The 26,441-nt window shown below is 39.7% G+C and overlaps 1 protein-coding gene across 1 annotated transcript in view; it reads left to right on the top strand.

Annotated features, from left to right (window-relative positions):
* The first annotated feature begins 4,220 nt into the window (after positions 1 to 4,220).
* The window catches only part of SPAG17 (sperm associated antigen 17), a 229,695-nt gene continuing 207,474 nt past the window's right edge, over positions 4,221 to 26,441 (top strand). The window contains exon 1 of the mRNA XM_079944374.1: positions 4,221 to 4,588. Coding sequence (XP_079800500.1) covers positions 4,508 to 4,588 — 81 coding nt within the window. The 5' untranslated portion in view covers positions 4,221 to 4,507. The remainder of the gene's footprint in view (positions 4,589 to 26,441) is intronic.

Genomic DNA, 26,441 nt, shown 5'->3' with positions numbered 1-26,441 from the left:
TAGGAATCACATTCAAATGAACACTGATGCTATTTTCTTTTTTTATATTGAAGTATAGTTGATATACAATTTCAGGTGTACTACATAGTGATTTAACATGTGCATACGTTATAAAATGATCACCATGGTAAGTCTAGTAACCATCTGTCGCCAGACAAAATTATTACAATGTTATTGACCATATTCCTTATGCTGTATATTACATCCCTGTGGCTTATTTTATAACTGGAGGTTTATACCTCTTAATCACTCCTTCACCTGTTTCACCCCCCTCACCTTCCTCCTCTCTGGCAACCACCTGTTTATTCTCTGTATCCATGAGTGTGTTTTTGTTTTGTTTCTTTAGACTCCGTACATAAGTGATATCATAAGATATTTGTCTTTCTCTGACTTATTTCACTTAGCATAATACCCTCTAGATCCATCCATGTTGTTGCAGATCTTACTTTTTATGTCTGAGTAATATTCCATTGTATCTACCACATCTTCTTTATCCATTCGTCTATCAGTGGACTTTTCCAAAGACTTCGAAATAAAGCAGCCAACCACCACTGACCTCTTTGTTCCTACATCCAGCAGGCACTTTTCAGACTTTCTTACCTGGCTTCTCAATAGCAGTCAGGACTACTGGGCACTCCCTCATTCTGGAAATACCCCCAGGCTTTGGCTCCAGTGACTCGAGCCCCACTGGGATTCCTTCCTTCCTCTCTGGCCACACCTCCACTCCCAGGCCATCCTCTTCCTCACAGCCACTGACCGTTGGACACCTAAAGCTCAGCCTTAGGCTTCGCTCCCCTGCTCACTGGGTGGTCTCTCCAGGCGGGCTCATCCACTCAGGCTCGATTGCTACAGATAAGTAAATGACTCGCCCATGTCTACCCCTGCTCTGAGTACCAGGCCCACATATCCAGTTACCTGCTTTACATGTTTGGATGTCTCAGGTGTATACAAACTGAACTTCTCTAAAAACCAAAGTCCTAATTTCCTCACCAGCCCACTCCCAGACCCTTTTCTTCTTCTGGTATTCCCTATCCCTATAAATAGAAACACCAATCAACCAGTGAAATAAAATGATATTTAATCAGAGAAATTCATATTCTTTCATAGAGATGGGTATGTTATAAAATACCACATTGGGAGGGCAGAAGAAACCTAAGCAAGCACACGAAAAGTCATTGAATAAACAAATGATCTATGAGTTTGAAATATAAGAGGAAATGAAGCAGCTTCATCCCACTGAACAGGACCCCTTTTCTCAGTAAGTGGAGCAGCATAGTGCCTACAGATAGTCTTAATTTGGGTGCGTTTGACAGCAGAATGTTACACAAAAGTTGGAAGCCAGCAAAAGCAAGATTTTAATTCATGGAAACAAGGAGTGGCATGTATAAGATAGAAAAAAGCAACTCTGCATAGTTGCATTTAAGATGTACAAGATCATAGTCAGAGACAAACTTCCTTGGAAATCATTCAGACGTCTCCCTAGTGGTACCCTGCATTTTTTAGGAAGGCTGAGAGAGAGTGTCAAGCTGGAAAAGAGAAAGATAGAAGCTGAGGAAGGAGGGGCAGCAGATACTACTGTTGGTCTACACCACCATATATAATTCTCCCAGCTCCTCATAACCCCACGACAAATCATCTTTTCTCCCTAAAAGATTGCTCCATGGTCTGGCATGATACATTTTGGTATAGGTTCCCCTCAAACATAGATTTTGAACTTTGTCCACAATTTTAAAAAGTTATTATTTAAAATAGTGCAAATGTATAAGTAACAGACATCTGATAAAGCATTAAGAAATCAAACATTTAGCTAAGCATTTAGAGAAATGACTTACCATGAGTTATGGATTTTGAAATAGTCCCCAAAGGATTTTTAGCAAATCCCTTCACTGAAGACATTTAAAATTAGATTCAAAGAAAAACTTGAGTGAGAGAATACTCGAGTAAAAACTCCCACACTAACAAATATGAAACAGATGAATTGTAGCTTTTCCTATTTTTTCATATATACAACTGTTATTTATCTGATTCATTAAAACGTAGATTGATATTCTAAATGCTTGGCCACAAATTACATAAAATAACATAAAAATTAAATCCACAGCACTTCATTATGGTTCCAGAGATGTATAGTTATATGACAAGACATTCAAGGCCAAAACGGTAAACTTTGAATATTGCTTTTATCATTGACAGAAACAGGGTTCCTAGGAAGTTCCTCGTTATAAAGTGATCTACTCCCAGGCTTCCCACAATTCACTGGGGATTATGAACTGCAAGCACTGCAACTGATTTTAATTGCCACAATGATGCATAAGGAGAGATGTGATATCTGGAGTAACTGGCTTCGAAACAATGAGGAGCTTTAAAGATTAAAGTCAACACTTTAAATTGCACTCAGGACGGAATAGGAAGCTAATGCTGACCATTGAAAGCAGGTGTAATATTCTCCATATGTTTTGGACCTTGTAGCTGAAAGAAATCAAGCCCTCTGCATCACACACAATAAAAACTCCAGGACAATGCATTATAACATTCTATTTGGAACGTTACAAACACAGTAATCATGATGGTAAATAGCACAACCAGATAGTGAAAGGTGTTCTTAGATGTAGGATGCCAATCTGAGAAACCAGAGGACATCTGTGAGGCCTTCTGAGCTGAGGGCAAGCAGGTTGCTGCAGCTAAATGTACTTTGAATGGCTGCAGTCTTGGCCTAGAAGCGAATTGGTCCATAGCTCCTGATGTTACCTGGTAACAGTGGAAACACTGGACACGTCAGTAGCTGCCTAGAACCTTTCATGTATGAGAGTCATGCCTCAGACTTTACACCTGAATAAGAGTTCACTGAACTTACTATAAGATCAAAGTGTAACACTTGAAAAGAATAATTCCGTAATCACTGTTTCCTAAAGAAACAGTGCATCCCTAAAAGTAGACGATCCTTGGTGAGCTAAATGTTAAACGCAAAATCTTACTGGAAAAACTGAAACAAACCAGGAGTGACTCTGCCAATGTGAAAGAAAATTCTCCAAATAGCTTTGTTTCAGCCACAGACATATGGGAAAATTTATGTAGTAAAGTATATGCTTATAAAGTTTCAACTTATATTTAGTGGGGGAAACAATTTATTATACCAAAAGAGCATAAATGTATGACAGATGGTAATGATTTTTTTTCTATTCTTGCCAGGGTCCCCTTTTAGCTGAACGGCTTTTGCTTCTTAAAACTATGAACATTGTCATTCACACCTATTTTCTGAAATTAAACAGACCAATTCTAAGATGAAACTCCCTATACATTGGGTTACTGTATAATGTCTTCCCCTTTGTGTCATAAATTATCTAGAGTACCACTTTCTCTGGAATAATGAAACAGGCCAAAACTGGCAAAAAGCATTCTGTAATAAAACCTTTATTTTCAATTCTCTAAATCAGTTTTGGAAAACCTATATTTAAATTTATCCTGGTAGGTCTTTACAAAGGGATCCATAAAAGATTGTACTGGAAGTGCATTCTTCCATCCTGAAATCTTCATTTTTTTGAATTTTAAAATGTTTAATTCTTTAAAATCATTTGAATCCTGGATTCTAAATCTGGTGCCATGAGTGATACACTGTGGGACTTGGAACAAGGCTGTTGTAAGAATTAAATAATATAACTGTGTACAGCATATAACCAGTGCTCAAACAACAAGAGTTGTTATTACCATTATTATGATTACTATCATTATTACTTTGGGAACTCTGTCTGATCAGGATATTTTAGATACTGGTGCTGCAGGTGGGGAAAGGGGAAGAAGACTCTAGTGAGCAGTGGAGGACAGTGTAAAAGAACTGGGGCTACTCAGGCAGAGAAAAAGGTTTATAAAGACAGTAATCCCAACTATAATTATATAAAGGGTCCTGTGGAAGAGTGATTGGACTTGTTTAGTAAGGCCCTGGGAGGCAGAACCGAGACCAAAGCAGAGGATGGAGGTCGGGGGACAAATTTGGCTCACATAGTGAAGCATCTTGGGCAGATTAGAGTGGAAGAGAAAACTGGCATGGGCCATCTTCCGAGGAGAGTCAGTTCTTCATTCTAGGTTACCCAGGGTGAAAGAAATCTTGGTGAAGAAGTCCTGGACGGGATTCCAGGGATTTTGAATTTCAAGACAATGCCTCGGGCCAGAGAAGGCTCTAAGAAGAAGCAGAGGGTAGAAGTGAGTAAAAGAAAGCTTGACCAGCTCGAGGCCGGCCTCGTCCTTTCCCTCTCCACTTGCACATTTCTTCTGATGGGAAATCCTAAGATTTAACCAAGGGGACTGGAGTCCCGCCCTCAAGTTTGCAGCGCGCTCCGGGAAATTCAGTTGCCATGGCGACAGAAGCGGTTGACCTGAGGATTCAGAACAGGTTTGGCAGAGGGGAGACAATTCCTTCAGGAACTGGGCGTGGCTTTGGTTACTATGGCAGCGGAGACGCTTAGTCCAGGCCTAGGCCTGTTTAGAGGCCAATGCTCCTCCCATTCTCTGCATGGCACCCAAAAAAGAGAACGGCGGGACCACAGGTTCTAAGATGTGGGAACCCTCGCTCATCGCCGCACCCTTCAACCAGGTATGCCCAGAACCCCGTAAATCCTCTCTGCCCCCCCGCAATGCTAAAGCCCGACCAGACCCTGCAGGCAACTCTGCCAGGCTAGCCTTCCCTTCCTGACGCCACCGCTGTCCCCTCCGAAAATTGTACTTGGTACTGCTCTCCCAGGCCTGATGGTTTCACACAAAACGACCCAGGGTCCCATCCGCAGGGAACGCTTGACGAAATGAGCGTTAAGGGAAGAAGGAAGGGGAAGTGGATTTCAAAAGGTGGTGAAAGGTGCGTGGTGGTGAAGAGACAAGGTGTCCTTCTGACACCTCAGCATCCTCTTCAGTGAAGTCATCCAGATGGCACTCCACAGTTGTACTGGGGTTGTCCTTACGAACTGCTCGCTTCCTCCTGACTTCTCCTGAAGAGAGAAATCCTGTTGGATCATCTGTAGCCTGGTGCATAGTACAGCTTTAATAAATGCTGTATGAAAACAGACATGGAATACCTAAGGTATCAACATATTTAATACAAGTGAGCCTTCTACAGATAGGAAAGGATGACTTTCTTATGTAATGCCCTGATACCACAATATCAAAAGTTTTGATGTATTTTGAAGGTACTGTAGGAGATCAGAGTACTGAGGGGTTGGCTGCTAGACTCATCTGCAGGATGACACAAAGGCAGTCTATAACCCACCTGCCACATGACGTCGAATTGCCATGCCAGAACTGACTAGCTCCCCACCTCACTCACACCCGCCCACCTCCAGTGAGCTGGTCAGCCCAATAGTTCCTGTCATCTGCTGCCAGAAATTCACTTCAACACTAAGTTATTTCTAAGATGACATTTGGAAGGAGGAAGCTAGATTCTGGGAATTCCAGCCTGCCGTTGCAAAACACTTTAAAAACTAGAATTTTTTTTTTTCATTTTCTATGTGTGTGTATGTTCCACTAGAGAGTTAGTACTTAAAGGAAAAATACATCTAAAGTCTTATGATGCCCTCATGAGAAATGTCTACCTATTTGTCCTTATTTTCCACTATAATTGTTTTTTCCCTATGAACAGTAATTCTGTCTGATATGAAATTCTACCAGATGAAGAATTTCATGAAAGTAGTTAAGACACTGCCGATGCTGACATGATGTCATGGAATTTGGGGGTATTTCTATAACCTTAGGAACGAAGGATGTCAACTCAGTAATTCTCAGTTACGTTCTCAAATTCTTAGATGTTTTTTGAAATACTCTATAAAAGACCCTCTCTTTTGCTTTTATAAGTTAGTGCTAGCCAAAATAATTTTTTCTTCATTTTCTTTGAAATTGTGTAGGCCAAGTTTGGGCTTGGAGTGAACATTTCTGCTTGAATTATAAACTGCTGAACAACAGAGTTTGATGGAGCTGCTGACATTGCATTAGCCTTAGTGCTGCAAATATGAAGCTATAATTTTCCTAGTTGAGTGGAAAACCTAAAGGCACTATTTTCCCTTATGGCTTGAAAACCTGAAATAATTTTCAGCTTTCTTGTTCCTGCTTAAACAATATAATTTCAATAAATCTTACATATTAATAGAAAGAATTTGAACTCAAAGCAATATGTAGTTTTAACTACAACAAGTAAACTTCTTCAGTTTGTTGAAATGTGGGTTCTTTACTGCAGGGGGAAGACAACTACCCTCCACCTCCTCTCATATTTTTTTCTCAGCTTGGTTTCATGTCTGATCCAAGAGGAAAATTCCCAGATTAAGCCAATGCCCAGAAGCATGCCCTAACCACCAATGTAACAGACTCTGAATTTTGGTTAAAGATGACTGTAGATGTGTGAATTCCTTATTCATAGGGCTCAGCAAAGTGCTTTGCACATATTGGATGCTCAAAAAATGTTACTGCTTTCGTTTCCACAGTCTCTTTCCATAAAGTTGCTACTTCTGTGCAAACTGTGCTCCAGTGTACGTGGTTGAGTATGTGTGTGCTACTGTGTGTGTGTTGCGTGTGTATTGGGGGTCGCAGAGAGGGAATTTTTCCTCCCAGTCTTCCATAAGCCAGTTTAGTAATCCTAATCAATAGTGATTTTGAACTCATATTCGTACTGAGCTGCACTAGAGTTGACAGAGAATAAGCAAGTTCACAATTTGCTTTTAGTGAATGTACCTTGTATCACTGTTTTGGGCTGTCCTTTCAGGCTAGAATAATCATCAATTTCTCAGTACATTTTAGTTGGTTCTAAAACATGAAATGATAGCAAATAATACAAGGCAGTCTATTACTAAGCACTAAATGATTATATAGAGTCTGGACATTAGGAGGATGAAAGTGGGCTCGGATAGCCAGGAAATGCTTTTTAAAATACTTTCTTCTGGCTGAGCTCTAAAGAATAGGTAGAATTTGAGTGGGTAGAAGGAAGGAGGACAATTATTTTAGGAAAGGAGACCAACATGTGCGTTAAATAAATCTGGGACACTTAAATTGTGAGAGAGAAAAATGTAGGTTAGACGGCTCCTGGAAGTACATTGCTCATAAATTAATTCTGTCAATGAAATGGTCATTTACTAACTTTGCTATCCATGTATCAAATATTTAGCTTATTATTGTACATGTGAATAAATAATATTATTTGTGAGTATATTGTATTATTAATATATGCAAAATATCACATCTCAAATTAGATATACAGGAAATATTTAAGTACAAGGTTATAAAAATGCATCTTAGTGTGGGCTTTATATGACATAGACATATTTATGATATCTAGGAGCATTAAGAAGTTAAAGATACTGTGGTATCATAGAAATTAAAATCTTTTCATGAAACTCTCAAGGCAGCCTCTGCTGGCCACAGTGAGAGGAAGATGTGTTAACCCAGGTGCTCAGTGACAGAAGGTGCTATCTGGAAACATTTTGGTCTAAGATATTCTTATTTGTATTTTTTACTGTGGTAAAATATACAGAACATGAAATTTACCATTTTAAACATTTTAAAATATACTATTCGGTGGCATTAAGTATCTTCACATTGTTGTGCAACCATCACCACCTTCCATCTTCAAAACTCTTTCATCTTCCCCAGCTGAAAATACATCCATTAACTAGTTTCCCCACCTCCCTCCCCCCAGCACCTGGCAACCCCCATTCTACTTTCTGTGTCTACAAATTTGACTACTCTAGGTGCCTCATGTAAATGTAATCATACAGTATTTGTCTTCTTATGACTGGCTTATTTCACTTAGCATAATGTCCTCAAGCTTCATTCGGGTTGTAGCATGTACTGGAATTTCCTTGTTTTTAAGGCTGAATAATATTTCATTGTCTGTATAGACCACATTTTATTCATTCATTCGTTGATGGCCACTTGGGTTGCTTCCAACTCTTGGCTATTGTGAATAATGCTGCTATTAATATGAATGTGCAAGAATCTGTTTGAGTCCCTGCTTTCAATTTTTTGAGTGTATATCCACAAGTAGAATTGCCAAATCATATGGTAATTTTATTTTTAAGTTTTTGAGAAACAGCCATACCATTTTCCATAGCAGCTATAACATTTTTATATTCCCACCAGTTTCTCCACATCCTCACCAAATGCTTTTAACAGTCTGTGTTTTTTATTTATATACTTATATATAGCAGCCATCCTAATGGGTGTGAAGTAGTATTTCATTGTGGTTTTGATTTGCATTTCCCTGATTATTTTTGATGTTGAACATCTTTTTATGCACTTTTAGGCCATTTGTGTATCTTCTTTTGCCCATTTTTAGTCAAGTTGCTTGGTTTTTTATTGTTAAATTGTTGAGTTTTTTTTTTTTAAATATATTCCGGGTATTAATCCCTTATCAGATACATGGTTTGCAAATATTTAATCCTATTTCATGGGTTGCCTTTTTACTCTCTTTTTTTTTTTTTTTTTTGCGGTACGCGGGCCTCTCACTGTTGTGGCCTCTCCCGTTGTGGAGCACAGGCTCCAGACGCGCAGGCTCAGCGGCCATGGCTCACGGGCCCAGACGCTCCGCGGCACGTGGGGTCCTCCCGGACCAGGGCACGAACCCGCGTCCCCTGCATCGGCAGACAGACTCCCAACCACTGCGCCACCAGGGAAGCCCCGCCTTTTTACTCTTTGTGTACTGTGATGTACAAAGTTTTTAATTTTGATGAAGTTCAGTTTAAGTTTTCTTTTGTTGCCTATGCATTTGGTGTCATATCAAAGAAATCATTGCCAAACCCAGAGTCATGAAGATTTTACCTTATGTTTTCTACTAAGAGTTTTCTGCCTTCCATTTAGGTCTTTGGTCCATTTTTAGTTACTTTTCATTTATAGTATGAGGTAAGAGTCCAACTTCATTCTTTTGCATGTAAATATACAGTTTTCCCAGCACGAATTATTGAAAAGATTGTCCTTTCTCCAGAGAAAGGGTGGGGCAAGGGAGAGTAGAAGTGCCACAAAATTTCCTACCATATTGAATGTGGCTTTTTATTGATTTTGGGCATTCATTCGGTTGCTTTAGATCTTTGACTGGTTTCAGAGCTCCTATAAAGTTATTTTAGTCAATCTCTGGTTGTTTTTCTAATGTTTCTGTGAGGGACAGAGGGCCTAGAGCTTTCTAGTTGGCCATCTTGCTGATCTTACTGTGGTCTGAGAGATTTTGTAATCAACTCTGATTTTTTCCATTTCTTACAAATATACACAGCAGGTGATGCTGGGGAAGGGGAGACTAGTACAAGCTTTGCTCATGAAAATTTAGGAAAATTTACCAAAATTGTTCAAACAGCAGAGCCATTCCTTTTAGAAGCCTACAGATTGTCACATGGCTTCAAAATGAGTGAGCTACGTGTTTCAAATGGAATCGTGTGTTATGATCAAGACTTTTGTGTTGACACAGTGGGGAAAATCCTCACAATGTTATCTGTGTTAAGTGACAGCATGATACCAGTATAGTGAATATTGAGAAGCCAGATACAAACCCTTTTCTTTTTCTTTAAGGTATTATAGACTTTTGTCCCAAATATGTTCTACAGAATTTGAGGGTTCTCCAAAGTTTGTTTGAGTCGATTTGGTTTGGGATTTTGTTAGTTTTAATTCTTAAGTACTTCCATATTTTCAGATTATCCAAGATGGTTATTTCTTTTCATTTGTTCCAAGTTTAAGTTCTCCTTTTTAGGTGTAGCAAGAAGGCAGCCATAACTTGTGAGACCAACTATTGGCACAGCAATTATTTCATTCTCCTACTGTGACCCACCATAGAGAATGTTAAAAAAAAAAAAACAACAACAGAAAAAAAATTATGGCAATCTACACATTCCCTAACCCAGCCAGCCTCACTATTCCGATTCACTGATTTCATTTTGTAATGATGATTTCAGGTCCCTAATACCCAGCTTAAGGGAATGGATACTCATTGTCATTTGCCTTATATTTATCATTAAGATTTTGCTTCTTGATTAAGCCTTCAACTCTTCTTTAATACAAATATCCACATATTTTTAAATAATGATTCCTTTTTTTTTTGGGCATGTTGGGTCTTCATTGATGCACGGGCTTTCTATAGTTGTGGCGAGCAGGGGCTACTCTTTGTGGTGCGCAGGCTTCTCATTGCGGTGGCTTCTCTTGTTCTGGAGTATGGGCTCTAGGCACGCGGGCTTCAGTAGTTGTGGCACACGGGCTCAGTAGTTGTGGCTCACAGGCTCTAGAGTTCAGGCTCAGTAGTTGTGGCACCTGGGCTTATTTGCTCTGTGGCATGTGGGATCTTCCCGGACCAGGGATCGAACCCGTGTCTCCTGCATTGGCAGGCAGATTCTTAACCACTACGCCACCAGGGAAGCCCTAAGCTGGCCGCCAGTTAACCATCACATTGAATAGCTAGAGGCAAGACATTCTCTTCCTTGAAGCACAGACACACAAAGGAGGCAATGAGCTGCTGGAGAAAGCCCCAGCTCTGGGGCCAGGTAGACCTAGGTGTCGAATCCTGATTTTGAAAGGCCCATGGGTGACCTAGAGCAAATGTCTTACCTTCTCTGAGCCTCGTTCTCCTTTTGTCATATGGAGATAATAATATCCACCTCAAAGATTTGCTGTGAGGAGTAAATGATATTTATTTCATTTCATAAATATTTTATCACATCTGGCATCTAATAACCCTTCAATAAGAGAGTTCACTCCCTGCATCCTGCTTTTTCACTCATATTAGTCTCTTTGCTTGAAATGAATTTCCACCTTCCCTCCCCTTGTCAGGCCCATTCTTCGAGGCTCTCATAAAGCCATGCCTTGCAGTGAGCTTTCCTAAATAACCTAACCCACATTTATCTTCCCCCACCTTGGATCTAGGCTCTGTCTTTTACAACCCAGTCCTTGGTTGTGAGAATGCCTTGAATTATTTGCTATCATTTCATGTTTTATAGAGCACAAGTATTGATGTAATGTAAGCTGCTTCACAGAAAAATCATATCTTATACTCCTTATATCTACTCCACAACCAGCACGTTTATAGGCACACAGAACCACACTCAAACTCTATACGAAATTAATTCACTGATTTACTTTGAAATATGAAGAAACCTTTATTGTAGAAACCAGGGCAGTTAGACTGAGGAGATGTTTTCTAAGAGAAGAGGAAGGGACAGAAAACATTTATATAAAAAAACCATCATAGCAGATATATAGGCTGATTGTAACAGTACCCCCAAAAGAACTATGCAATGATTCCATTTCACTTCACAGAGATATTTTATCTGCCAACCAGGAGGCATTTAAGTGAATGCTTTTTAGAACATATAGTTAGCAGTTTCTCCTCCTCATTAGACTTCAGCTGAGGAATAATATGTTTCTCTTATTAAATGTAGCTTAGTGACAATAGCTGAGTTGTGCACACTTGAAAAATAGTAACAGAATTTCCTTGGAGTCTTGAACAAAGCTTCTATCTTATAAAGGTTTGGAAAGTAGATAAGGGTTCCAGATAGGTATTGCTGAAATTATTAATACTCCAGACCTCTTAAAGTTGTAAAGTATATAGATACTAGAATGATAATAAGCAGTCTCAGAAGGTTTGGGAGGAAAACTGTTCAATTGAATTGAAGTGCTTGAAACCATTATAAATGCAGTTTATCAAAAGAGAAATACATTTTATGGACATACCCCCTGAATAACGTTTGAGAGGCAGTGAAGAATTTTTCAACTTTTTTGATCTTAAACAGTAAGCTGTTTCTCATGTTAATGTGTAAGACTTACTGGAAATCCTCATAATATGAGCTGAAGACTGATGTCTGGCAGCAAGCATATTTCTGAAATTGGCTTGGATTTTATTACTATATTTTCTGAAATATGCTTTCATTGATATTTACCAAACAGATTGCCAGTTCACACAAAGGTTGTTTTAATAAAGGCCAACGAAAACAACTGAGCTGCTAGGAAGAATGTTAAGAGGGAAATGGACTTTTCATAACCTCACATTATAATTTATCTTTTTAGACAAAAATGTATTATTTGAATGAGTTTGGAACCAAAGGGAGTTCTCATGTCAAAATATCTACCTAGATGGTATACGTGATTGTTTTTATAGCAAATGAAAAATATTAAATACAAGTAAAACGTAAGTGTTGCCAGTATGAGTTTGGCAACATACTAGGGAAATGTTAAGAAATGGTGAATGTTGACCATGTTTCAGCTCTAGCCATAGAAACCGTCATTGGCTCCCAGTTACCCACAAGATAAAATGCAAGATGTTCTGCCTGGCTTTCATGGCCCTGCCTAATTTGGTCTTTCTCTGCCCATCCGTCTTTATCTTCCTTTACTCCAGTTGAGTGGTCTCTGTAGTATCCCCAGGCACATACTGACTTTTCCCATGTAGTTTCCTGGCCTGAAGATCTCCCTGCCTCCATCCAACTCCTTCTCATTAAAACCCTCCCTTATATCTTCCAGAAGGGAGCTTAATTACATTATTCTGGTCCCTACTGACTTTTCTCCTTCCACTAAATTACTTCAGTGATTGTTATCTTTTATTTTTTAATTAGTTAATCTATTAATTTATTTTTGGCTGCATTGGATCTTCACTGCTGCACACGGGCTTTCTCTAGTTGCGGCGAGCGGGGGCTCCCCCTCGTTGCGGTGTGCGGGCTTCTCACTGTGGTGGCTGCTCTTGTTGCGGAGCACGGGCTCTAGGTGTGCAGGCTTCAGTAGTTGTGGCGCGTGGGCTCAGTAGTTGTGGCTGTACTCAGTACTATATTACTGTATAGTAATAGTTTCCCCTCTCTCTCCTAAATTTCTTTCAGTCAGTCCTCCCATTGAAGTCCCTCTTTTCCTATAACCAGTTTATTTGCCATTTTGTGACTCTTTCCAGCTATTCAATCTCTTTTTAAGTTTTATGCCCAAAACTCAACACAACTTTCCAAGTACTTAGGCCCTCTGGTTTTGTACAGTTGTAGGGCAAGGTTTTCTATTTTGTTCCCACTTTTTTCTACATCTGGTGAGCCAAGGCATTTCAATGGAACTGCAGCACATTAAGCTGTTGGTTATGGGGAAGCATTAATACAGGCACCTTTCCTGTAACTGATCATAAAAGCTTCTAAACTTCTTTTGTTTTAATTGAAGCATAGTTGATTTACAGTGTTGTGTTAGTTTCTGGTGTACAGCACAGTGATTCAGTTATATATCTATATTCTTTTTCATATTCTTTTCCATTATGGTTCACTACAGGATATTGAATATAGTTCCCCATGCTGTGTAGTAGGACCTTGTTGTTTATTTTATATATAGTAGTGTGTATCTGCTAACTCCAAACTCCTAAATTATCCCTCCTCCACCCCTTTTCCCCTTTGGTAACCACAAGTTTGTTTTCTATGTCTGTGAGTCTGTTTCTGTTTTGTAAGTAAGTTCATTTGCATCATATTTTAGATTCTACATACAAGTAATATCATACGGTATTTGTCTTTCTCTGACTTACTTCACTTAATATGATAATCCCTAGGTCCATCCATGTTGCTGCAAATGGCATTATTTCATTCTTTTTATGGCTGAGTAGTATTCTACTAATATAGTAGTATTCTCTCTCTATATATATATATGCCACATCTTCTTTATCCATTATTCTGTCAATGGACATTTAGATGGCTTCCATGTCTTGGCTATTGTAAATAGTGCTGCAATGAACATTGGGGTGCACATGTCTTTTCAAATTAGAGTTTTCTACGGATATATGCCCAGGAGTGGGATTGCTGGGTCATATAAAGCCTCTAAACTTCTGACTGGAGTTTAGATTATGTTTTCTTCAATGCATTTACTTATATTTTCCACACTGAATCTCATCTGACACACATGCTTGCTCAACTCAGAAGGCTTTGTGAAATCTCCCTGCAGTGTTTAATTGTCCCCTTGGCACAATGTCATTGTCACAACATCTGCCGGTGAAGCCAAGGCAGGGTGGCAGAGGAAGGCCCATTGTCTAGGAATCGGGACGTGCTTCTTGCTAGCTGTGTCACCTTGACCAAGTCTCCATGTCATAGATTTTTTACCCCCATCTGCAAAATGAAGGAATTGGACTAAATGGCAATGGAAGAAATCGCCTAACATTAAATTCTGAAAGTTTGTGTTTCACTGTAACTATTTACGTATTTTGTATAAAGGCAGTTGAATAAGACATATACGAGGAAGGTTCCCAGGGCTCCCTGCTGTTAACACTTCTCCATCCAGAGAGATGTCTGCTTAACTTCGCCTTTGTTTTTTAGCCAGTTCTCTGTGACAAAACATTTCCTCTACTTCCATGGTAACTCAATGTTTTTGGTATGTAAACTTGTGAAATGCTTTCTAAAATTAAATAAATTGTTTCCTGGCTTCCTCTTGTCCTCACCCCTCACGATCATGATTCTTTGTGTTGTTCTTATTGTGTTTTTGCTAAATATGACTATAGTGTGTTGGCCTTGGGTGGTACAGACAGCGTAACAGTTACTCAGGCAGGATATATTGAATAGAAATGGAGAGGAAATCCCCCAAATTATATAAGCACCAATGAAAAATCATGGGATCTCTAAAACTGTCTATGACTCCATATATGTATTTAATAGTTGAGTTTTGGTTAAACTAGTTAAAGGTTAGGAATATTGACTTCAACTGCCTCTGTCTTTTTTTTGAATTTTTTATTGAAGTATAGTTGATTTACAATGTTGTGTTAATTACTGCTCTACAGCAAAGTGACTCCGTTTTATACACACACACACACACACACACACACACACACACACACACACGTTCTCATATTCTTTTCCATTATGTCAGCTACCTCTGTCTTCACATCAAGTATTTAGATGGCTGAGCAAGGATAGAAAGCGTTTCATTATTCACAGTTGTTACTGTAATCATAAAGGTGAAGCATTAGAGAATGTTTATTGTTTAACTTGTCATGCATATCTTAGAAATTTAGCACCAACCTAGGAAAATGTTTGTGGAAAAATGATTTATTAGGACCATATTTTCAACCTTTGAGATGGAAATAACTGTGAATGTGTTACTTTATTCTTTGTGATGAAGATGTCACTTTTGCTCAGAAGGGTATACACTTTAAAACATATTTAAAGCAATGATGATCTGTTTTTCTGAAGAAAGGTTTTTGCTTAGTCCCTCTTGTGTTCAGTAATTAAGAGCAATCATGTCTAGAGGCCAAAGATTTTGGTCGTGTGGAGCAGAATTTGGGGTCACGTGAAGTCCATATGAAAACTGGACCTCTGGCTATACCCTCATCAGTACTGTCTTCAAAGCAGCTGAGGAAATTCTCTCATCTTACACAGCGTATACCACACAAAGAGCCTCTTGGTGGCTTCACTGGAAGTTTGTTCTCAGCCTCCTTGGCAGCATTTTTTCTTTAGCTTTGTCTCCATGTTGACCTCATCAGCGTCTCTAATTAGTCTTATTTTATAGAAGCCAGTGTTCCTCCAAAATCGAGGAGGTTGAAAGTTTCCTTTCTACTTTGAATTTTAGCTGCTAGAAAAAGTCTTTAAAATTATCCAACTTAGTTTGGTCAATGAAAATTTTCGGTCAAACGAACAAGCACCTTGAAACAAAAGAACTGTATTTAAATGTTTCAAATGAATTAAGTAGGAAAGATTGTTCATCTTGAATTGTTCAGTTTGGGCTGGAGAAAGTGGGATTAAAATAAAATCAAACTAGGAAAGATGGACGCCTTCCTAGATCTTCCTTATGTAAGTCTATAGTAGACGTACCCCACTGGTCAATTCCAAGCCCTAAACATGGTCAGCTGTGGAGCTGGAGCTTCCTTCTGTAATGTATCTTTAGCCCAGTAGCAGTTGAGTCATGGGTGAGCCAGGGGGAGAATAGCAATTACTAAGTTGCCTACCATTATCTTCCCCAGATTTGGGGACAAAATTACCCTTTTAATGTCTTCTGAAAGTTCTCCCTATTTTTCTTCCTCTGTCCTGTTTTGGTATGGACACCTTCCTTCTAATCCCCCTCACTGCCAGTCCATCTCTAGGCTTCAGAGGAGGCAGAGAGTGGTCCTTGACACAGAAACATACTTTCATAGGGGAATTATTTAAAGCATTCTGAATTTCCAGAATGTAAGATGGGCACATCCCAAAGTATAACTTTAAAAATGCATTCCAAAGGAAAATAGAAATAATTTCCTTTATTAAATTCCTAGAGTCCATATACTTCTCTACTAACGAAGAATTGAAGCTTGAGGCTATATCTATATCTAATGTGGTTTTTATATACAAATAATATGTTCTTTACCTGACATCACTAAGACATTCTCCTTCAGTAGATTTTTAAATATTGGAAATGGTTTAAGACTGAGTACAACCAGCTAGTAAATATGGAGTTTGACCATAGCTTCAGTAAGTGATTAAATTCAGCTGAAAAACATTTGTTCCTTTTGTATTAAACTACTGCCCTGTGTACTACCTGGGATGTATAGAAAGGTGAGGATGGGTCAATGGAAAAAGGAACAATACAGCATTCCTGCCACCTAGAGCTAATCAGAGAAAACACAGACATAGAGCTAATCAGAGAAAACATAGACACCAGTGATTCTAAAAGTGTAATCCCTGGACCAGAAGCAACAGCATCGCCTGGGAACTTATAAGAAATGCAAATTCCCAGGCCCCACCGTAGACTTACTGAATCAGAAACTCAGGGTGGAGCATAGTTTGTACTTCGATTTGTACTTTAACAAACATGATTCTCATGCACACTACAGCTGAAGACCCACACTAATATCATGACCTCAATGTAAGTACTATGTTACTAGTATAGTACTGATAATGAGTTTGCAAGCAGAGGACACAGTGGTCACTGCTGGGCTGAGATGTTTAGGGAAAGAGCCACAGGTGAAGCAGGAATTTCACCTGGAAGCAAGGAATTCTGTATAAAAGGACCATGCTGAGCAAACAGAGAGCTGAGAAAACACATGACATATTTGTGATACATAATTAACCACTCACTAGGCACTGGATTAGGTGCCTTACACACACTGTCATGGTTCATCCTCACAACAGCTCTAAAAATATTATTCCCATTTACATGGCAAAATTAAGGCTCAAGAACTTACATAGAACAATTTGAGAGCTGTGAGAGTTTAGAAATAGTGGGAGATATGGTGTTTAAAGTATGTGGGGAAGAGAATGTAAAGGATTTTGAATTCTAGTAAGATAGAGTTTGGACTTATCCCATTAGAGTCTAAGAGTTAGACAATTAAAATACTTTCTGTGAGGGAAGCATGAAATGATTAAACTGATTCTTAGAAAAAATTAATAGGTTAGAGATGGAAGAAGCTGGACGCTCGAATAGACCCCGTAGAAGGTATTTTCAGTGGTCTAGGTTTGAGGTGGTTATAGGTTGAACTAGCCGAATCACCATGAAAATAAAAAGGAAATGACAGATCCAAGAAATTCTAGAAAGAAAGTAACTGCGATTGCATATACAAAAGGAGAATGAGGGAGGATTTGAAGCATGATGACTGGGAAAAATGGAAAGTCTCAGAAACTGACCAATTCAGTTAAATGAACTTGGATGATTTTTACTGTTTGTGATAGGATTTTGTTTGTTTTGTTTTTAGGGTATACAGAGAGGTAAAGAACTCAGCTTTCAGACATGCTGAGTATGAGATGATGGTAGAACATCAAAGTAGAAATTCATCAGGAAGTCCATAGACTATAACTCACAGTCCATGGTTGGAGGCATCGACTTAGGGATTGTAGTAGAGAAGTGGAGTGGATGCTGTGGGAGGACATAGAATATCCAATAGAGAGAATGTGCCAGGAGAAGAACAGAAGGTTGAGCATAGAATTCTATGGAATATCTAAAGGTCCTCATTTATGAGGTAGAAAGAAAGGAAAGAGCCTGATGGTCAGAGAAGAAACAGCCACAGGAATAAAGACAGAATGAGAACAGTGTTGTGTCATGGACATCCGTCCAGGGAGAAGGGCACGAAATGGCGTTTGAAGTCCCCACCTATGGAGATCTAGGGAGAACAGAGCAAGGCAACCATATTTGGTGATGAGGACACAATTAGTGATCCTAAAGGATGCAGTTTCAATAGAGTGAATGGTGGTGGAGGTGAGGGAGGGAGGTGGGAGCAGTACTGTGGCTTATCAGGATCCAGGGCCTCAAGCGCTAGGTCCCATGTTTGGGGAGTTTGACTATGAAGAAAAGAAGATCCTATGGAAAATGGTTAGCGGGGAGACTGGGATTAGGTGAAGATAGCTATGCTTTTGTGAAATGGGATAGAGAGGAGAGGGCAGGAAGGGATTGAAAACTGGAGGGGGAGAGATAGGATTGACGGAACAATCTGGAAAAGCAGGTCAAAGGAAAGTGGGTCATTTGCTCTAGTACAAAAGAGAAAGGATCAGAATCTTTCCCTCAGCCCGAGAAAAAGGAGCAAGTTCTTCAGACTAGTGAAGGACGTACTGAGAAGAGAATGTGAAAAAGGGAAGAAACCTAAACAAGAGAGCTTTGCTCTTCTGAGGAGGTGGAGGTGTGGCCACTGTGTAGGTAGAAGGTTGACAAACAAGAGACATAGGCAGAGAATTCCTTCCACTCTTTCTTCAATCAGCATCTGCCCGTGAGGCAGGGACATAAGACGCAGGGAGAGATGCGGTCAACAGTAAAACCCGTATCATTTTACGTTATGACTGTGCACATATCTGCCTCCCTTACTAGAATGTGGGTTTTTTGAGAGCAAAGACTTCCTTCTTTTTTAATGCAGGAAAGCACAAAGGGTAATATAACAAGGACATTTGTACCATCGGGACAATTGCTAGTTTCTCTTTTTTTTAAAATAAACACTGGGAAAAAAATGGAAGAACACTTTGTCCTTACCCCCAGCCCCTGTTCCATTCCTTTCTCTCCCTTCCTAGGAGCACACACTGTCATGAATGCATATCCTCTGAGCCTATCTATGTATCTATTTATCTATATCCACGAATATTATGTAATATTGTTTATGATTTTTTTAATTTATACAAATGGTTCCATATTGTACTTACCAGTTCTGCAATTTATCTTTTTTTAAAATTCATCATTATGTTTTGAAGTCTAACCATGCTAAGAAATACAGATTTAGTTCATTTCCTTTAATTTCCCTTGTCTTATTAATCTTTGTATCCTTCATTTCCAGTGTAGCATAGGTACCCATATAGCAAAAGTTATTAGTGAATAAATTAGGATAAACAGTATAACAAAAGAAATGGATACTTTATACAGCACTTTCTTATGGAATACTTTTAACTATAATCCCTTTTCTCTGTTATTTGTGGATTTTTCTTCCCCAGGCTGATGCTATTTAAGGGTAGTAATTATGCCTTATGCCTATGCATTCTATTCCTAATGCCCATTTCAATGTTTGACACATAGTAACTCCTCAGTAAATATTTATTGAATGAATGAATGACTCCCTACTGTAAGTATTATTTTGTTAAGGTCCAGGTTCTGAGTACGTGAGTGTTTTTCCAAGACCACGTGGTTGGAATCAGGACTAATGATCAGGTTTTCTGATACTAAATCCAGTGGTCTTTTCATTATAACATTGAAAGAGCTATTGTAAGGACTATATTAGGGAATCAATAGGAAAGGAATAATTATAATGAATTACTGCCCTGATGTAACCAATAAATAGACTCCATGTACCTATGTAGTTAGGGAAAATTAATAACCATAACCAGGTCTAGGGCTTGAAATTTATCATAATCATTAACTTAGAATATATTGTCATGTGGTCCTTAAACCATGTGAGGTTCATATTATAAAGGAGATATGTGAATTATGAGGGCATATAGGATTGCAGGAGGGAAGGAATGAGTGGGAAGCAGTTTCACTCAAGTACAACTGCTTTTGCTAAGGTCAGTGGTAACCTTCTAATTGCCTTTGACGACATACACCACTGTTCTTCTGGCTTCAGTGACACCTCCCCTCCTGGCTCTCCTTCACCCCACCTTCTTGTCCACCTCCTAGAAACCCTTCCCTACAGCAGGGACAGTTGAGTGGAGATCGGAAGGAAATTACAAGCAGTCTAGGAAAAAGATCTCAGGAGCTGCCTCAGATACCACCCACACTCCAATCTGCCCTCCCACTAGGAACGATTGGTACCGATCAATACCTTTAACCCTTCACTTGATGATTTGGAGGTTTTACCCCAGTTTCCTCACTCAGAGGCAGATCTCCATCACCTCTTCAATCCCTGGCACAACTCTTGGGTCCTGGGCAGCTGGAAAAGTCAGGATTGCTGTGCACAGAACGAGATCTGGGGAGCAACGCACCCTAACTCCTTTGACAGGCCAGTCAAAGCAACTGAGTGGCCAGGTAGCTCGCACAAGGGAAAGACCTTTTAAGGAACTTATTTCCATGTATAAGCACTGTTTGCCCACTTTCAAACTCCTATCTTAGTCATTTTGGGGTATGCTTTACAGTTTGTTACATCTCAGACATTTAACCAGAGTAATTTAATAAATGCTGGTTGAGTTGAACCCCGCCTCTTTTTTTTGTTGAATTGAGGCAGAACACAGATTCTCTACCACGCTTCTTGCTCAAGGTACACTCTCATAGTTTTTCTGACACCCTCAGGGAGTGCTCGGATAGTCTCATTGTTCCCTACTAACGTGACACAAACTCAGGTATCTAGAAGATCTGATACTGCCTGGGATCGTCCCTTCTTTCCCACATCATAATTTGAAGACCACAGCTTTAGACCTAAAAATCAGAGCAGGTGGTCAGACAAAGAATTTTTGTTCTGCTTCCAAGTATTAGAGACCGTATGGGGAATGGAATTTGGTTACCAAAATATTGGCATTTCTTAGACATTTTATTGAATTTTGGGGCAAATAGGATAGAGTGCTTGTAATCAAGACAGTCTTATATTCTTGTGATAGTCAGAAGTATCCTTGGGTGTTCCGCACTCACTCAAGATGCATGTAGAAATTAAACTGTATCGGTGGCTTTGTAGTGAACAAATGACAAGTGAGATGTAACAAACCAAGCGGCAGCTATGGGGCGTGGATGGCTCATTAGAAAGAGCATTGGTTGGTTATTTTGTTTCCTTTGTGTAGCCGTAGTGCCAAAGCCATACAAGTTCATGGACTATGTCACAATGCTTAGGGAAAAAATGACATTTAATTAGACAAAGGAAGGTGGGGAAAATAAAAAGGAAAGGGCTAAATTAGGATAACTAATGAGCTCATATTGAGTCCTGAAAATATATCTTAATTTTTAACGTGGAAGATAGTAATTCAACACTGAAGGGACTCGAGGAAGGCACAAAGGGGTCTCATGTCTGAGGAGGGAGTTGATGAAAGGTTGTAGCCTTTAATATCTGATGATGAAAAGAGATCTCCTTTCTTTGGGGTGAGTCCCTGGTTCCAACTTTACATTCGTGGAGCAATTAGCAGGACTCCTCTTGGCTTTGCTTGGTCTCCTCCGTTAGAAGAATGCCTCTGATATGTAATATTTGTTTGAAAACCCAAAGAAGCTTGTTTCCTTTTGAGGTTTGCCTTACTTTTTATGTTCTGAAGTTCATTTTGGACCTCAGATTTTGCTCCAAGCAATAAAATTGGCTGGATTGTACTAACATAATGGAGCTGTAATTTTAGCCAACTCTGGGGGGTGGGGAGATAGTTAAGGTGTGTAGTGGTTTCTGTGGCTTCTCTGTGGAGTAGAATTCCCTGCAAAGCTTTTCCATGTGGTGTTTTAATAGCTGTCTTAAAACTCTCTGATGCATGGAGCAAAACCGAATTAGACTCATGTACGAGATTGCTGGGATGAGCCAAGAACCCTGAAAAACAAAAGACGAACAAACAGCCTAAGCTCAGAGGCTAAACCGTCCAAAGAAGATCCTCAGGACATATGCAAATTCAAAATTACGGAAATAATCGCCTGTTTTAACCCATTTTTTGCAAAATTTTCTAAGGAGAATCGTAATCTTTTCTTTGCATGCCTTAATATTTTACCTTTGCATGTAGCTTTACAATTTACAAAATGCTTCAATATATATATTTTATCATTAGAGACTTCCCACAACCTTTGGAAGTTTCTATTATTAGCCCCATTTTTATAAATGAGAAAACTGAATCACAAAGATAGATCCAAGGTCATTTAGCAGAGGAACTACAGAGGCAGAATTCGATACCACTTCAGAGCTCTGCATCTTTACACCAGAACTTCAGTAATTTTTTTTTATTATTATTATTTTTTTAACATCTTTATTGGGGTATAATTGCTTTACAATGGTGTGTTAGTTTCTGCTTTATAACAAAGTGAATCAATCATACATAAACATATGTTCCCATATGTCTTCCCTCTTGCGTCTCCCTCCCTCCCACCCTCCCTATCCCACCCCTCCAGGCGGTCACAAAGCACCGAGCCAATATCCCTGTGCCATGCGGCTCCTTCCCACTAGCTATCTACCTTACGTTTGTTAGTGTGTATATGTCCATGCCACTCTCTCACTTTATCACAGCATACCCTTCCCCCTCCCCATAACCTCAAGTCCATTCTCTAGGAGGTCTGCGTCTTTATTCCTGCCTTACCCCTAGGTTCTTCATGACATTTTTTTTTCTTAAATTCCATATATATGTGTTAGCATACGGTATTTGTCTTTTTCTTTCTGACTTACTTGACTCTGTATGACAGACTCTAGGTCTATCCACCTCATTACAAATAACTCAATTTCGTTTCTTTTTATGGCTGAGTAATATTCCATTGTATATATGTGCCACATCTGCTTTATCCATTCATCCGATGATGGGCACTTAGGTTGTTTCCATCTCCGGGCTATTGTAAATAGAGCTAGAACTTCAGTAATTTTAACTAGTGATGACGTTTAATATTCATGAAGACAAGGAACACCAGACAGGTAGTGTGTGCATACACAGTAAAGATGCTTCCAGGCTTCTGAGTTCTCATCAGTGAATATAAGACATTACAGTGTTGTCTGAACGTCCAGAGGATATGCTCTTCCTTTCATTCAAATGCTCAGTGATTCAGAGACATGGTTCCTTCCAAAGTGCTGAGTGTAGCCGATAAAATGCCACATACTTAGTTGGCATTCTCATACTAAGCATGTGTAAAAATTCTCTGTAGTGTGTGGTTTTGGCTACTAAGTTCCAGAAACATTTATTGAATGCTACTATATGCCAGGCACATGGGCAAAGTAGGAAGTTATCCAGGTGGTATGATTCTAAGGGAACCTTTTACACTGGCCCAGCCCACTGCCTAAAATAGCCTCCTTAGCAGGGCATCCCTTTGAGTTAGTCCAGGAGTCACTGGGATTCCTTTTTTGAAAATGAAGATAGTTTGGAAAGAAAAATATACTTTTTAATTTAAAAAATAATTTTTAAAGTATTTTTTTAAATACTAAATTTCACTAAAGCCTTGAGGTATATTTATTCATCCAGTTACCAGAATCAACTATTAAGGCCCTGAGTTGAATAGGAGGTGATGTGGATAAATTGTATTCTACCCAGGAGAAGGGGATGGTGAATTCTAGAAATTCACCTGTAAGGGCCCAGGGAAGCCAGGATATAGCCGCAGGTCAGGGAGCCCATCTTGTCTGGAGAGAGGGATGCACTAAGGTTCTCTATCAAGAATAAACTTCAGTCACTTTGCTTTTGTTTTTAAGAACTAGCCCTACCTGATATATTTCAAAGCCAAGTTCTTATTTGTTTAAAACCAAGTAAGCAGGCCCCCATCTCTAATGAAAATCAGCCTGGTAGCTGGTCCTCTGTGTGGCTACCTCAGAACTCATCATCTCCTTAGTCAGCCTCTGTACTCCTTATTTAACTCTAATCAATGTCTTTTCACAGTTGATGATAGGTTGACATCGCTGACAAACCTGCACCAGGTGCAAAAGGATTTAAAGTTCCCTCCTGCCTCGCTCTCACATCCTCTCCCACAGCTCTGAGAATTCTATACCTGGAGAATTTTAAATATCCTGTGTTCATGATTTTTGGCCTCTCTTCCAAAGACCTAAAATATTTTAAAAATATATTAGTTAACAAGTTTATTGTTATCAATGAGAAAATTATTTTATAAGCTGACTGTCACTTATGAGGCAGCTGTTGATACTCTGTTTGATTTTTTTTTTCTGCATTCACCCCTAAGCTTTCCACACTTGAAACAGCATGTATGGAACAACCATGTTTGTTCTAATGACTAACCCAAGGAGAAGCCCCCAAAATAATATCCATCATGATGGCTATGATTGTTGCTAAGTGCTGTGCTCAGAAAGATTCTCTATAGATTGTCTCATTCAATCTTCACAACAATCCCAAAAGGTAGGTACTGTAGATACCCTCATTTATACATGAAGCACAGAGAAGTTAAGTAACTTGCCCAAGGACACACAGCTGGTTTGCTGAGATTCAAAAACAGGCATTCTGTCTCCTGAGTCCAGGCTCTTAATTACTATGCCACAATGACCTGTGGGCCACCACCCCTTCTCCAAGGGGCCACCAAAATATGAGGGCGCCTCGTCACCTATGGGCAAGGGGTGCTGGGGCCCTCCCATGGCAATGACCCCAGTGCTCAGATCCTGCGTGTGGAAGTAGACCCCTGAGACGGCCAAGAGGCAAGGAGAACATTGGAGTAGCTTGGTCCTGCTCTTCCCACAGTGGCCTCTCTGTCCTTACCTTGTCACCTGTTTTTATAGAGCCCATTTTGAAGGATAGTGCTTAAGGCTGGGCCACACCTGAAACAGCATCAGCAGACACTTAATTATGAATTCACATAGCAGCACACTGCTGCACAATGTGTATTGGGGTTGGGAGGGGCAATAGATGGAGAGAATCTGCTTTGCCCTCAGTATTTTCTCAGAGACAGCCTTGGCGTTTTAAATCAAATTCATCTCTAAGTCGGCCTTAGACCAACAGGCCTTCCTGGGATGGGGGCCCTCAATGTGCTGGCAAATGTTTAATCACCTGCTCTCCAGGAGGAAAGCTCTTATTGGTAGCATTTGCCATTGCCTTAGTTTAAATGCTCCCACCACAGCAAGTTTCAGGTTACCAACACAGCCCCACTGAACAGGGTCAGGAAGAGCTGTGGGCAATCAGATCCAGCACACCCTTGGGCGAGGTCAGAAGATTAGGGTAGACAGACCCCGGTGGTAGTGTTGCTGCAGGGGACAAGGGTCAGGTTCAGATTCTGGACCTAGAGGGTTCATTTTATGTGTGGCTCCTTCTCTCCCCACCCTACCCTGATACCTTCCACCATAGAATCAAGCTCTAAGAATATCAAAGGGGTCTTGAAAGAGAAAGGAATCATAGAATTTGCAGCCCAGAGGCAGTAGGTGGAAGGGAAGAGGGAGCAGGACATCATCTCTTGATGGGAGATGGGAGAAAGGAGGAAGAAGGAAAGAGATGGGAGGAATGGTTTTATAATCCACACATGTGTGTATGTGAGTCCTTGGCTTTTCCCTACTGTCAGGAAGAGCTGCCTCATTCCCCTGGTTGCCAGTCTGGTTGCTAGTCTGAGTCACTCCCAGGAAACATGTTTTAGCAGAGGAATGTCTTAGCAGGGTCTAACTCCTCACACCCTTGTTAATGACCCTGATATGAACAATGTTAGATCAGATACAGTCTGTTTTCCTCCCGAAGGACTTCAAGGCTATGTATGCCCTGCTCAGTTTCCTGACATTCTAGTGCTTTATGATTCCCAGGGTCAAAATTGTCATTCTAAGCATCTTCTCTGTTGAACAACAGATATGTACACAGAGAGCCTTGCTCTGTTTTCCATTCACTATTGGACACTATGAGCTGCAAAACACATAAAACAATTTTTCCAACCTAAAGAGCTTATAATCTCGTTGAGAAAATGTGACAGCCATGTGAACTAATTCCTAAGTAAGGAGCACTTATAACAGCATGATGATGATATGTCAAAGAATAGTCTTTATAATGAATTGTGAGGAACCTATAATTAAAAGAGAGTCTATAATGAGAACTTATTTAGTAAAGACAGTCAAACTGCATATCCTGGTCCTTTATATTGTTCTTGTTTGTTACGTAATGTGTACCCATTTTTTAAACATATTTCCGACTCATTTTACAGTTAGAATCCCTTTTTAACAAATAACGATTAGAGCAGCCAGTTCAATGTAATAAAAATATTTCTTCTGCTGGCCAACAGCCCATACTAACACTCCTTTGCTGATGGAGATCCAAGACTCCTTTTGAAGGGAAAACCCGGTATGAGAAAGACATTCACAAATCCCTGTCCATTTGGCAGTAAATCTACTTAACAAAAAGGTTATCCTTTCAGCAGAGTATTGACAAAGCACAGCTTTGCATATCTGTACGGTATTAAATAACTCTTGACAGAACCTGACTTTTTCAATGTTGCATTGATTTTATTTGGGGCTTTCGTGTCATAGAGCTCCATAGGCTCTGATCAGTTCAGGGTGGATGACTGTGGGA

Source organism: Stenella coeruleoalba (genome assembly GCF_951394435.1).
Source record: "Stenella coeruleoalba genome assembly, chromosome: 1".
NCBI classification, from domain to species: Eukaryota; Metazoa; Chordata; class Mammalia; order Artiodactyla; family Delphinidae; genus Stenella; species Stenella coeruleoalba.
This window is presented reverse-complemented; position numbering and strand designations above follow the sequence as displayed.